The following is a 15,239-nucleotide window of genomic DNA, read 5'->3' as shown; positions in this document are numbered from 1 at the left end:
GAAGCTATCATCAAGGATAAAATGGTTCATGGTAGTACTGCAATGACAGCAGCAACATGGGGTTGAATAAATGATCAGTAGGTGTGGTAGGGGCCGGTGTCAATCATGCCTAATCAATTCAGCTCCTCTCATTCCCTTTAAAAGCAGTGTGTGAAGAGGAGAGTCCAGACCGGCTGCGTCAAAAAAACTTCTCCCAAGAGGCAACGGAAGTTATCTAGGACATCAGAGGTGCAGAGGCGCAAGGTGCAAACATCCAATGGGCTTAAGGGATGAAAAGGGTTGCATTCAGTATTCACTGGTTGAAGAATTTATATCAAAGTGAAACAGTCAAACACAGCATACATAAAGGGGTCAATGTGAACAAAAGCCACAAAAATAGCACAGAAGAGCCGCTCGCAAGTGCAATTTCTACCAAAATTGTACACCACCCGATTTGTATTGACACTCTCCTCTAGTGCGCGCCCTGGCCCAGTTTGGCACAAGAGATGTCACAGCGAGCCACAAAATTACCAAACGGGCGCAGGCGGAAAAAATCTGCTTGTGCCAAACAAAATTGCCACTTCGCCGGCACAAGGCCACTGCGCTTGATCTGTGCCAGCAAAAAATGTTTGCCCTGAGTCCTATTTAGACATGACTCAGTAAATCATGTGTTTCTTGAAATTTGACCAAACTAGGTACATATAGACTCACAATTCTTCTCTTAGACTGGTATGGGGAATGTCTTTCTTAAAATGTAGCAGTTTTGAGTTCACCCTTGCATACATAAGTTGCTCTTAAAGATGATATTTCGTCAAGATGATATGTTTTCCCTACCTCAGTTTCCCTGTCCAAGGGCATTATGTAGATACTGAAATTACCTCTCTGCTACTCTTTTCCATTGTCTTCTCTCTGTCTTTTTTTCTCTCTATCTATCTGCCTTCATTTGTTTGTCTGTCTTTCTCTCACATACACATCTTCTATCTCTCTCTCTTTCACACACACACAATCATGCACACACAAACATGTACATGCACACAAACTCACACACAAGCAATGTCTTTTTGCCAGAGGCAATGTAAGTCTTGCTAGTGCATATAATATAGTTTTTATTATTTTACATTCAGACATCGTGACCAATGTGATCATTATTCAAAATACACTACAGCCTCCGACCCAGAGAACAAGCAATCACTGACGCAATTTCCTACATCTTTGAACTGCTCCGGGGGAATGAACTTGTGGAGTGTGTATTTTTGAGAAAACTTTTTATTATTATTATTACTTCAGCACTGGCAAAAATGAAAGTTTTATTAAATGTGTTGTTCCATATTTGTTTTTGACCACAGCCTGATAAATATGGCATGTGTATGTGTGTGTGTGTGTGTGTGTGTGTGTGTGAGAGAGAGAGAGAGAGAGAGAGAGAGAGAGAGCAAGGGGAGGGATGGATGGGGAGAAACACAGACATTGAGTATGTTTACACACACTAATAATTCAATTTTAACCCGATGAAGCCAATACTCAGACTATTGAAATCGTCATGTAAACGCCTTAGTCAGATTTCTTTTGGCTTTTTCAAACTGCCGGTCACCAGACACTGTAACCTGGATGTTGTATTTACAAAGCAAACAGCATGGTGCAGTGCAGTGGAGTGGCAAGTGGTCGACTGATTAAATGAATCCATGTAAACTGGTTTATTAGAGAAACTGCGGTACTTTTGATCACAGTATGTAAACGCTGTAATGAAAAATATCGCTTTAAGCTGATTACTCCCAGTAATCAGGGTATTGGTGAGCATGTAAACGCACTCACTGTGTGCAACACACAGAAGGAGAGAAATGACAGACAGGCAGACATGTAGGTGTGTAAAAAGATATTGTAGCTACAAAGGATTAGTTCTCATCTCTTGACTCACACAACCAAGCTATCTCATATACACACACGGACGCGCACACACACACACACACACACACACACACACACACACAGACACACACACACACACACGCACACGCACACACACACACACACACAAACACAAACAGAAAAAAGGAGGGACAGACACAGGCACTGTTTTATTCATGCTGATGTGATGCCAGTGGACGTGCACCCGTGAGGAACACTGCTTTTCTCACCTCACACACACACACACACACACACACACACACACACACACACACATACACACACACATAGACCTTGCTCCAAAGTGTTTTCACTGGGGTTCAAACCAGGAAACCAGATGCGTCCAATGCTGGCTGATGTGTGTGGATGTGTTTGATGTGTATGCTTGTTTGAATATATGTCTGAGTGTTTGTGCATTCGTGTGTGTGTGTGTGTGTGTGTGTGTGTGTGTACGCATATACAGGCGTGTATGTGTGTGTGCTTGTATGCTCACATGTGTGTATAGAACATTTCTTTATATAAAATTAGTAAAGGTCATAATCTCTCTTAGCATGATTCCAGGCCATGCCGAACAGCTGCATGTACGGCAGTAAATGTCTGATGGGTTTAGGTCATGCTGTCTGAGCTGTTGTATGATGGCATTTGTTCTTTTTCACTCTTTTCTCTGAAAGGAGCCAGAAAGAAAAAAGGAATTTGAGTGGTGGAGTGGACAAGAAATAGTATTAAATCATTTCATATTGTAATATAACATAATGTGTGTATTCCTGTCCTATCATATATCCTTACCGTGCCTTATCGTGTCTAATATATTTTAATTTATCGTATAACATCTTGCAGATCATCAGATCAGCCACATGGGAATATGTGTGTGTGTGTGTGTGTGTGTGTGTGTGTGTGTGTGTGTGTGTGTGTGTGTGTGTGTGCGTGTGTGTGTCACCAAACATTGCAAAACAATTAATCAAGCTGTTCATCCATTCATCCATCCATCCATCCATTTATCGACCCCTCTACCCATCAGTTACCACGGCCAGCATGGTGGCCTGGAGATTAGAGAGACTGTCCCATGATGGAAAGCTCACAGGTTGGATGCCATGCAGCCGGAGCCGATAACAGCAGCCTTGTCAAAGTGTCCTTGAGCAAAACACTCAGCACCTACCTGCTCACTCACTGAAAGTCGCTGCTAAATGTAAAGTGTGAATGCCTTTGACAGCTGGGTCGCCTCCAGCAATTTAACATATTTGTATTATATTAACAATTCTTACGGCATACGTGCTCAGCGGGTGCAGATGGTTAAGGAGCTTACCTGTGGCCGCGGGTGTCCTTTAACAATACACTGGAGCACCAGTGTGTCTCCTTCTTTGATGGTGTAGATTCTCTCGCTGATGTTATCCTCCTTGACGTTACACGCCGCGCCTGAGTGCACGATCTGGGCGTTGGCTGGAGCTGTTTGTGCACGCATGGATACACACACACACACACACACACACACACAGTGACAGACATGTAGACATGCAGACATACACACACACACACACACAAACACACACACACACACACAGAGGGAGAGAAACCACATTACATATTTAGCAACATCTCTACAGAAGTAAAAAGGTCATTCTCTTATGGGTATGTCTGTAATACTAGCGCTCATATCGATGGCTCATATAAATAAATATATCATTTTACTCCTGCGTCTGCATGAACAAAGCCTTTTACGAAAGTGCCCAAGTATTACGTGTGTCGATATCTGGTGACAGCTACAGAAATGTATTGGAAAATTTAAATTTTGGTCTCTTTCCAGCCAGTGGAAGGTCATTTAGTGATAGAAGATTTGTCTTTTGAGATGGATACTCAGGTCCACCCCACAACAGTGAAGAAACAGTAGGCTGCGCCGGCCACAGCAGGGCTAGTGGATGACAGATGCATGATGGGAGATCTCAGCGATGGCTACAACTGTAAATGTCTAACTCTGCCCAGCACTGACCCAGGAGGAGGGTTGGCTTGCGTGCAAGCCGCCTCAGATGGCTTTACCTCTGCTATGATGAAGGGAGACAGGAGGGAGGAAGGGAGAGACAGAGACAGAGACAGAGAAGCAGTGGGTGAGGAGGAAAAGGGCAGAGAGGAGTGTGAAACCCCAGAGAGAGGTGTGGGGGGACGGGGGAGCACGATGATGTGATTAGCATCGATTCACAGGAAGAACAAATGCTCGCTCCACTCTACAACTGTCATTATTAAACAGACAGGAAGAAAGTGGGCGGCCAGTTCACCTTAAACTTCAACTCAAGCAGACGTAACAGTGCAAGGCCCGCTCCTTTAGCCAGAAATCAGGATCAAAATAGAACAAGGCTCTACATTTGTCCCTGCATGCCCTCTAAAATGGAACAACAGCCTCATAGCTGGAGTCAATTATGGCTTAAGGTATTGTGACAGGGCGTGTTTCTCCTTCTCTTGATATTTTTAAATGTTTTCAGTGGCATTTCTGCTTTATTGGATCAGGAAATATTTCCTCAAGAAGCAATAAAAGGAGAGAGAGAAGGGGAGGCTGGTATGGGACAAAGACTGTCGGTCAGTTTCACCTCATGTGGCTTATCCCGCCGAGCCACTGGGACACACCCTGTTAACATTCGGAGCCTGTGGAATCAGCTTCCCACTAGCTCTGTTGGCTTTGGACAACATTTGGTAAATGCACTTCAAAACAAAACAACTCTGTCTCTTACCAAGAAACTTTTGCATGGGTCGTCCTCGTGGGAAATGAACAACCAAACCACCTAGTATAAGAGAGGTGTACAGGATTTTAATTACCATAGCAAAAAAAGTCATATCTCCACTTCTGACAAGTCTGACAACTGAAAAAGTTTCTTCTGAGCAATCTCAGCAATGTTTTTTGTTCTCATTCCCTGAAAAATTGATATTTTGAAAGAGAATAAAACAAAAAGCGAGAGGGTGTGTGTGTGTGTATGCCTATTTGAATACATGAATTAGGCTGTGCACTGCTGTGTTTGAGGAGCTCATCAGTAGAGCGGTCGACCATTCACTCATTCCATCTCGCCATTATTCTGCCAAAGACCTCCTTAGCATATATTACCACAGCTATTTCTTCTCAAACATGGCAACACATACACCGGCATGCAAAGAGCCACACACTCAAACACATACGAAATCACAACAAAATGCACAGACACATAATTCTAGCAATAGGAAGCCAAAATAATTTAAAATAAATGCAGGTATCACTTCTCCTATATACCCTTGCAACAACTCTTTCTACATTTAAACTTTCTGCTTGTTAAGTTCTCTCCTTCTTGCTTCTTTTCCTTTCTCTCTCCTTTGCCTTAACTTCCATGTCTCTCTGTCTCTGTGCGGCACACTGACTGAGAGAGAGAAAAAAATCATGTGGAAAAAGTTTAAAATGAGTGAGAGAGGGCAGAGAAGGAGGGAGATTTTAATCGATTTGATTTAGTTTGGGCAAAAAATAAATATACATGTCTGCAAAATCATACACCTTTAACCGTTATTCATCCAAAGCAGGTTGTCTGAGCACACTCGTTCTGTTTCAGCAAACGAGCCGCTTCCACAGTCACACAGTTACACACATTCACACATGGGAGCTGCCCAGTGCAACCGCAGTCTTCTTCTGCAGTTGTGGATTAAACGCCTTGCTGAAGGGCACCTCGACAGCAGCTGTTGTGGGAGGGCAGAGCGTGTCTTATCTGCTTTCGTCCCGCAGATTTTCCCAGTTACTCCAGGATTTGGACCAGCGATCTCCCAGTAACAAGCACACTTCTCTAACCCCTAGGCTACTGCTGCCCCTTGCATATCTATACCAATCAATCCATGGAAGCATAACACGTGAAAGGATGAAAGTATTATGAACACTTTGTGGGGTAACAGAGCTGGGTCTCCGAGGTGTGCCGGGCTAACTCAGACAGACGGAGAGCTGATATAAATGGTGAATAATTGTCTTCTTACAGCTTGTTAGCGTGTCGGCGTTAGTTTGCCTCTCCGGAGAGGGAGGGAGGTCGGACAGAGCGGCTCCTCTGTCTGCTCTCGCCTCGGGCAGCTTGGCTGCTTCAACTGTCTGATAGAGTAGCGAGAGGGAGGGCTGAGAGAGAGGTGGGAGAGGGAGAGAGGGAGGAAGAGGGAGAGACAGCGAAAGAGAGGGGACAGGGAGTACAGAGAGAAAGAAAGAGCGATATACTGTGGAGAGTCAGTGAGGGGAGAAAGGAAAGGGAGAGAGAGCGAGAGAGGAAGAGAAACAGAAAGGACAGGGAAAAGAAGAGTGGGAAGAGAAGTTGAGAGAGAAAAAAACAGAAGAGGGAAGGAGAGAGTCAGAAAAAAAGCGAGAACGAGAGCGGGAAGCAAGGGTAGAGAGATGGAGGAATGCAGCCAGGGATTGTTGGATAAGGGAATTGAACGGAGATGAATGAGAAGGGGCACTTAAGGTGAAAGAAAGAAACCTAGAGAAAAGAAGTTGATGGCAAGTATGAGATCATAAGACAGGCAGACAGAGTGGGAGAGAGAGAGAGAAAGAGAGGAACGTGGTGGGCCGAAGAAGAGAGGCTGACAGACACGCCAGAGGGAGAAAAGGTTGGGGAGGGGAGAATGGAGGGAGCGGAGTCCACTAGGCAGGGGCAAGGCAGACAGAGGCAGAAAGAAAGGAATGATGCAAACCAAGCAAGATGGCTCAACCTGTTACAGTACAAGCAGAGACATTCCTTATCCCTCCTCTCTGCTCAAACACACATACACACACACAGGATCGGACTAGCAAAAAAACAACTTTTGACTAAAGGCAGTTTCCCTAACCAACTTGCCAACCTAGCAACACACTGCATTCAGGGAAATAAATAAGCTATATCAAGGAGATCATGACGTGACTAAACTGTAACTAAACCTATTTGTACCTACTACAACTTCTCCTGCAATTATTACACCAAGGCCTCTATAGCAACGAGGCGCTGGTCTTCCACTAACTTGTCAGCGTTCTTCCAACAAGGTCTTGGATGGTTTCCTCTGCAAAGTGTCTATAAGGTTTAAAAAATAATCAAAATTCAAGAGACAACGTCTGCACTTTTACTTTGGTTCTAAAAAACATGATGACACTACAACAGCTCCGAAACCATTTATATCATAATCTGTTTTTTAGAGGTAGTTTATCATTCCACCTGACTGCCATCAGCAAAAACACAGAGCCCAGAAAAAGGCAAGATAAAATATTATTATATGAAATAATCCCCTAACCCCGAGCCAAAAGCTCTAATAACAGAGTAAAATAGTGGTAAGAGGGGAATAACATAAATGCTGGCACGCTGCTCCATCCAGCTCAGAGGAGCATCAATTCATTTGGTCTGAAAGATGATCATCGCTCATAGAAAGTGGCTGTTTTGACAGCAGTCTATCTGGTTTCGATGATTCATTGATCAAACGTGTTCCAGGGGTTCCTGATTGAAAGTGTTGTCCTTGTATTATCGGAAACTTTCTGAAACATTCAATGCACATCAGTTGTAAGTGAAACATAACTATCGGTAAACGCCTCGTCTGATTAATTGATTCGTCGCGGCCTGCCATGTTTGTTTTTGTTGAGAGGACAGGACATCTCTCACTAAAACTAATGATGAGACAGGAGAGCTGGTGTCAAAGCACAGTGACAACTTGACAGAGTGCCGCGCAGAGTGCGTGTGTGTGTGTGTGTGTGGTTGAAAGAGAGAGAAAGTGAATGAGTGTGTATGTTGTTGAGAGAGAAAGAAGCAAATGTGAGTGTACATGGATGCATGCATATGTCGATGCGTGTGTGTGTGTGTGTGTGTGTGTGTGCGTGTGTGCGTGCATATTTGTGTGAGTGCCTTGCAGGAGGAATCCCACAGAAGGTCATGAATCCTGTCGAACACGAAGTCACGCAGAGCATGATTGATATGCGTAGTTACTTTATGGAGGCCGCTCATGCATGCAGATGAGCTCAGTCTCAATTCACTTCATTCACTAGAGACCGTTTAGATCCTTGGGCCCCTCCCCTGCCATCACAAATGGAGAGGAGAGGAGAGGAGAGGAGAGGAGAGGAGAGGAGAGGAGAGGAGAGGAGAGGAAAGGAAAGGAAAGGAAAGGAAAGGAAAGGAAAAGATAGGAAAGAAGAGGAGTGGAGAGCCACGGTAAACGGGAGAAACTTGGGAAAAGTCACAAACTTTAACGATCAACTGCAATACAGGGAAGCCTTCAATCTGACCCAGAGAAACACTAATCTTTCACTCTCTCTCACACACACACACACACACACACACACACACACACGCACACACACACACACACAGACACACACACACACACACACACACACACACAGCCCTAGAACCAAAAGTCCTAGTGGCTGACTTTGCCTCAGCTTTTTATCAGGATTCTTCTGTGCAGACAGGATGGAGGGAGATCAAACGGTTAATGTCATGACCCCATCCTTTTCATTTTGGCTCGATTGGAACTCTAGATATCAAAACGCGTCTGGGACACTATTGATTTAACTTTTGACCTGACCGTTAAATGCCCATCGTATAGAAATAAAAGGGCTAACCTTGAGCAGCCTTTAGTGGCTTCACTCAACTGTAAATTGCTGTTTCTCGACTTGCAAAAAAAATGGTAAAGTTATAGCTTCTATAAGTGTGGGAGTTATTTTTTTCCATATAGTTTTAATGTTTTTCAGTATGTTACTTTTGCAAATATGGTCTGTAGCAGTGTTTCTACTACTTAACAAAGCGAGTCTCCCTATACTGTAGCTAGAGTGGCCACCACGCAAATAAGGATTTCATTTGTTTTGGATTCAGTGGCAGGTTTTATTGTCCAGACCAAATCCAGACCAAGTGCAGTTAGAGAGACCTTTTCACTCCGCCATAAAAAATAGATTCCTGGGTAAATAATGGTCTGCAGTGGCCCTGCCGGCCCAGAGTTTAAGAGCTTCTTACATCTCAACATCATAGCTTCTTAAGTTTTCCCTCATGCAGATTCAAAGGTAAAAAAAAATACTTTGTCCATACAGATGGCCATATTTTTGCACATTCTGATTCCAATGCTTCATTTGAGCTATGGAATATTAACACACAAGACAGCACTTTGTTATGACAGTCCAATTAGCCTACACCACCAATTAGCCTACACCACCAATTAGCCTACACCACCAAATTTACATGACTTATCAACAAATCCTATGAAAATAACAAAATCAGCAATGATTTTGTTTTGCCAACAAGTCTCGTCCATGTAGCCGGTGCCCAATGAAGCCATGTCCCAGCAGCCATAGAACTCCATTGTATTAAAAAAACAATTAAAAACACGTCAAAGAGCCATGCCGTTGCTCTGGGCAACATATTTCATCATCGCGATGCACCGGGCCAGCCGACTTTTTCCTCAAACAAGTTATTAAGCCGGCTGTAAAGGCGTTTGCGATCTCAGGAAAGTTGTTCCGTAGCACTGAAAATAGTCCCCGGCGTAATGAAGAATTTGTTCCCATTTGAATTTGATTTGGTAATAACTACAACAGTCTGACTTTTCATGGTAACAGTTAGCGATTTTTAAAATTTAAACCATGTCTTTGTGAGCTGTATTTCAAGGTTTTTAGCTTACAATTGGAGCCGATGACTTCTAGGTTGAAGGCTAAAAACGGTACGTGGGAAGTCAGAAAGCAACGGGAGTAGAGCAAACGCATTGTTGATTTTGTTATTTTCATAGGATTTGTTGACAGTAAGCAATGCATTAAAAAACACCAGCCTTATCCTTTAACCATGCCAAACCAACCAACCAAATCCCTAAAGCACATGTATTCAGTGTTTCTTCCAGAATTTGTTTTCTTGGCAGGTGGAAAAGGCTCTGAAACAGCATTTCAACCATGACACTCAAATTTTCTATTGTAATCAAACAAACTGCATCGTATCCATCATATCAGAGGTGAGCAACATCGACTGGCCAATATCCGATTTTTAATCAAAGACCAATATCAGTAAACCGATAAATCAGTCTAACCCTAATCTTGACATTTGATATCCTTGCAAACGTTAGAATATATATATTTTTTATATATACTGTATATCGAGGGCTTGGAGCCAAAGGGGTGTGACAAACTTTACAAAACAAAAAATTTAACCTAACTTTGATCAAATATCTATTGATAATGATAATGTCATTACATACACAAATAGAGATACTTGCACTACTAAACAAATCTCCTCTAGAGCTCCCACTTGATATAGATCTTATTTTCGCTTAAAATGCCAGTTACGCCCTTCTGGCTCCAAGCTCTCAATATGTGAACATGATGTGAATGATGTGAATACCTATAAATGGAAAGTGAGACGTGGGGCGAGATGGAAGCCAAAGGCAGGAAAAACACATTGGTGCGATAGAGAACTGCAGCTCTAGAGTTCTTTATTGGTCTGCTGAAGGGTGATAGAAGGAGGAGGGAAGGAAGCAGCGTGGTCTTGACAGTGAAAAGCGCAGTTGTCACCTGTTTCGAGACCTCACCCCGCCCTGAGAGGTATTGATTAAATGACCGTGACGGGGGAAGAGAGAATAAGCCAATTGTAGTCTGTGAATTAACGGTCCAAACGGGGAATTAATCACAACTCTTCCCTCCTCTCAGCCTGCCTCCTCTCTCCCTCTGGAGCGAGGAGATAGCGTAATGCTATATGGGCCTATCTGGTGACAGCCAGCATCTAGAGGAGTTGTGGTCTTTAACACACACACACACAAGCACACACCCACACTCCCACCCACACACACACTTACAGACATACACACACACAAACAGAGGAGACTATAGACAGAAAAAGGGATAGCAAAAGCAGCTGACCCACTGCTTGTCATCAGGAGAAATTATTCTGCTTCCCTTCCAAAGAGAGAGGTATTCAGTATACGTGTTCATTCTATCATTCTCTCTCATATTATTTCTGTCTGTGTGTGTTTGTCAGTATTTGTCGCATGGATGCATCTGTACAAGTGTGTTTGTGTGAACGCGTGTGCTCATGAATCCATGCGTCCATGAACATGTTTCTCTGAGCTTGTGTCTCTGTTTATGCGTGTATGTGTGTGTGTGTGTGTGTGTGTGTGTGGTGTATTTGCTTCATCATCCACTTATTCTAGGTCATGGTTTCCTATGTGGTCTACCATGGATGAAGCAATCAGAGTGCATCTGACAGCCTAGACCACTAACTAAATACTGCCATGCCAACAACTAGAGGCCTGATTAATCTTTCATTTTGTTCCATCCGCACCAATGGAAAGGTGTTCAAAGATCATGGAATTGGCGTGTGTGATATGTAACTAGCATGTATGTGTACGTGTGTGTGTGTGTGTGTGTGTGTGTGTGTGTGTGTGTGTGTGTGTGTGTGTGTGTGTGTGTGTGTGTGTGTTCCACCACAAGCTCTGTAGGAGGTGAAAGGGACTGTGGGATCAACAAGAGTGTGAAATGACAGCAGGAGATAATAAAGGGGGATCATCGGGAAGCAGAGGGTAGATTGGAAGAAAGGGCGGGAGGGAGAGAAAGGGCTGGAGAAACAGAGAACAATAAAGAGAGAGAGAGAGAGAGAGAGAGAGAGAGATAGGAAGGAGAGTCTCCTTCTGCACTTTCCTGGCAGCACTGCAGACTTCATATCCAACACACTGTTCAATATAGCTTATTGGCAGAGCGTGCATTGCTTTTTGTAGCTTTGAAGTGTTGACTTTCCTCTGTTGTTTTTTGTGTGTCAAAGTGCAAAGAAAGCATATAAGTATATGTCAAGTTAATGACTGCTTCACTTTGTTGTTCCCATCTCTTTGAATGTTGTATTTATGTGATTCTCAATCAATTCTGCAAACAGGTGCACGCTGTTGCGCATCCATGTGGTTACATGTGTACGCATGCAACCACATTTGTGTGTGTGTGTGTGTGTGTGTGTGTGTGCGTGTGTGTGTGTGTGTGTGCGTGTGTGTGTGTGTATGTATGCATATGTGCATTTGTGTATGTGTGTGTTTGTCCACAGAAAGCAGTAGCCTAACCTCAAACAAAAATGAAAGCTGGCTGTCAGAAGCAATGAGCAAGGAGGTAAAATTAGATTGAAGTCTGCAAATCCTCTCTTTCTCCATCACCATTGGCAACACCACCAACTCCAGAGAAAAAGTGAGAGGAGGGCATCCTGCTGTTCATATCAAACACTTACTGTTAGCGAACACTTAGTTAACAGGCTAGGGGCGGGTCTGAAGGGAGGCCACTGCCACAAAGACTGGTGAAGTTAGTACGTAATTAAGAATGACAGTGACTCCAGCGCAAACGAGACGGAGAGAAGTAGACAAAGAGAGTGACAGGAAGGCGCAGAGAGAGAGAGAGAGAGAGAGGAGCAGCGGTTGTATCAGTATTGGAGGACTCGACTGATGCGATGTGATCGGGGGTCTGCAGAGCGCGGTCAAACATGACTCGTACTCCACCACGGGACTGTGTTTGCAGCGCTTGAGCTTTCCCCGGATGAAAAGATAAAGAGAGGAGAGAGCGGGTTGGTTCCGACAAAGAGATGAAAACCGCTGTCAGGGCTTAGATCTTTGGCGCAGACGGACAGAGGGGGAGGTGAGGGAGAGGGAGGAGAGGGCGGAGGGAGGGAAGGAAGGAGAAGAGGAGAAAATAAAGAGAGATGGGTGACTGGCATTCTCTTTGAGAGAGCTACACTCAGAAAGCCCGTCGTATCCAATATACGCTATATGGGAATTGACAGGCTGGGAACAGAGGAGAGGAGAGGGGAGAGGAGGAGAGGGGTGAGGCTAGGAAGAGGGGAGACAAGAGAGGAGAAGAGAAGAGGGTGGACAGTTTATTTCACACCAGCTAACAGCCTTATTAGCTCTGTTAAGCGCAACATACACACTTGCTATCCAACCCTTCTACATACAAAATGCTTTCTCAGTATCTGCTAATCTCAGCTCGACCAAGTGGGCCTTAGAAGATGAAAAAGCATCAGAAACTATTTGCTTTGGGCGGTAAATGCACTGAGTTTGATGATGAATAAGCCCTGGCTAGCGCTGTTGGGTGTTAATGGGATTTTGGTTTAACTGGCAGAATTCCACTTTTTCCCAGAAGTGTCGTCTAACTCTGCTGCGCTCGCGCACTAAAGTGTGAATGATCAAAAGCACTTTCTGGAGTTCTATTGCCCATTTATCAAAATGAATTTGTTTTCAGAGTGTGAGAGTGTTAAGAGCGTAGGCATGCGATTATATGTTGTATACGGATATTTTTACCTCTATGAACCATTAGCAAACGATGAAGAAAATGAAGAAAAATTGCAGTATTATGGTTAAGTATTACAGTTAATGGTATTCTGTGTATGCTGCTGGTTTAATTCAGTCTAAAGAAAAGGAAACAAGATCCTCAATCAACCCTATTATATGATATTGAACAATACATTAGTGTGCAGTTAGAGTTACAACAGTACATATTGATAACTGCATTAGTGTTAAGTGTTCAGACAAGTCATACACGCCAGACATGCGCGCGTACACACACACACATACACACATACACACACACACCAATCATCACTGCATCGAGCTCAGCTTAGTGCTGAGTAGAAAAACAACACTAGCTGTCTGTCTAAGGATGGGTAAACACAACACAACTTCTTGCACATTCTTTGAGCTAATTAAGCAAGAGAGTGTCCCAGACAAATTATTTAGATTGGGGTGCTGTGTGCGGATGTTTGTGAAAAACTCTGGTGTGAGATTTTCACCCTGATCTTCTGAAACGGCGCGGTACGGCAGCTTAACTGGGGCTAAATCTCAGAATCAATTTGTCGTTTTTTTCCCCACCTTGCCGATCCTTTTGTTGAACAAACAGTGTGATCTGAATGTCTCGATTTAATTCATATCAGGCCAGTCTCACAGACATGGATTAAGTTCTCACCTTAAACTACAAGCCTCTTCCCGGGGATTTTCATGAGTTATCCCCACCGAAATCTTTTAATAGTCTAAGACTGAGCTTAATGGGGCACCATGGTGGGCACAGCGTGAACTCCTGCTGTCAGAAGCTGAAGTTCAGATCTTAACTGTTGTCGCAGGTTATCTCCCCTCTCGCTGCCTACTGTCCTGTTACACTCCACTGTCTCTATCATCTTTATTATCACCATAAACATAACCTTTGAAATAAAGAAGACTGAACTTAATTTGATTCTGCAAAAACGTCCATCATCTCAGTGTGAGAGGAGAGGAGAGGAGAGGAGAGGAAAGGAGAGGAGAGGAGAGGGGAGGAGAGGGGAGGGGAGAGGAGAGGGGAGGGGAGGGGAGAGGAGAGGAGAGGAGAGGAGAGGAGAGGAGAGGAGAGGAGAGGAGAGGAGAGGAGAGGAGAGGAGAGGAAGCAGCCACTGATTCACAAGTCATGCCTCCCTTTAAAACAAAATCGAAGTGAGATGTAATTTAAAGTCAAGATGAGTTTGAGATTTGCACTCCACACTGCCAACCTCATTCCCGCCAACCTCTGGGTCTCTCAACGCAAACCCTAGCATCTGCTAAGACAACAAATAACAATGATAGTGAGCGAGGGAGGGAGAGAGAGAGAAACGGAAAGACCGAGGACAGTAACAGCTGGCACAGCCTAGAAATAGCAGCAAAGTTTTTGCTTCTTCCATTGTGTCTGTGTGTGTGTCTGTGTGCGTGAGCATATTGTTTCTCCCTGTGTTTGTACAGCATATGCCTGATAAACCACCTTAGGTGCAGCATATGTTTATCCTAGTCAATGTAGCTTTCTTCTGGGGCAGCGCGAGCATGCAGAGCAGAGACGGGGAAAACTCTCTCTCCTGTCTAGTTTTTAGCGTTATGCGGTAATGGAAGAGAGGAGAGGAGAGGAGATGAGAGGAAGTTAAAAATAATGAAGAGAGCAGGAGAAAGGAGAGACGAGGAGGAGGAGGAGGAGGAGGAGATTGAAGCGACTTGACAGGAAGTCACAAAGCAGAGAGGAGAAAACAGAAATGATAGGGAGGAATGGGAGCAGAGGAGGAGAGTATTTAGGAGAGAGGAGCGGTGAGGACAAGGCGGGGTGGCGTGGAGGTCATGTGCCCTACATCATCTGTCTGACTGTCAACCTGGCCTTATTCTATCCAACCAGAATGCTCCAACTCACTGTGATGGGCCTGGCGCACACACACACACACACACACACACACACACATTCACACACATTCATGCATGCTCTCACGCACACACCCACAGCACCAGATATGTGTATATACATATATATAGAGAGAGAGAGTACAAAGTACGCTTGACTTGACAGACAGTGACAGTGTGTGTGCATGAGCAAAAGAGAGAGTTCTTTTGTGTGTGTGTGTGTGTGTGTGTGTGTGTGTGTGTGTGTGTGTGTGTGTGTGTGT

The 15,239-nt window shown here is 44.1% G+C and overlaps 1 protein-coding gene across 1 annotated transcript in view; it reads right to left on the bottom strand.

Annotated features, from left to right (window-relative positions):
* Positions 1 to 15,239, bottom strand: part of mdga1 (MAM domain containing glycosylphosphatidylinositol anchor 1) — a 187,054-nt gene that overhangs the window by 135,673 nt on the left and 36,142 nt on the right. The window contains exon 2 of the mRNA XM_071900079.2: positions 3,185 to 3,324. Within this exon, the coding sequence (XP_071756180.1) occupies positions 3,185 to 3,324 (140 nt within the window). The remainder of the gene's footprint in view (positions 1 to 3,184; positions 3,325 to 15,239) is intronic.

The sequence above is a fragment of the Centroberyx gerrardi genome, chromosome 1 (genome assembly GCF_048128805.1).
Source record: "Centroberyx gerrardi isolate f3 chromosome 1, fCenGer3.hap1.cur.20231027, whole genome shotgun sequence".
In the NCBI taxonomy this organism is placed as follows: Eukaryota; Metazoa; Chordata; class Actinopteri; order Beryciformes; family Berycidae; genus Centroberyx; species Centroberyx gerrardi.
This window is presented reverse-complemented; position numbering and strand designations above follow the sequence as displayed.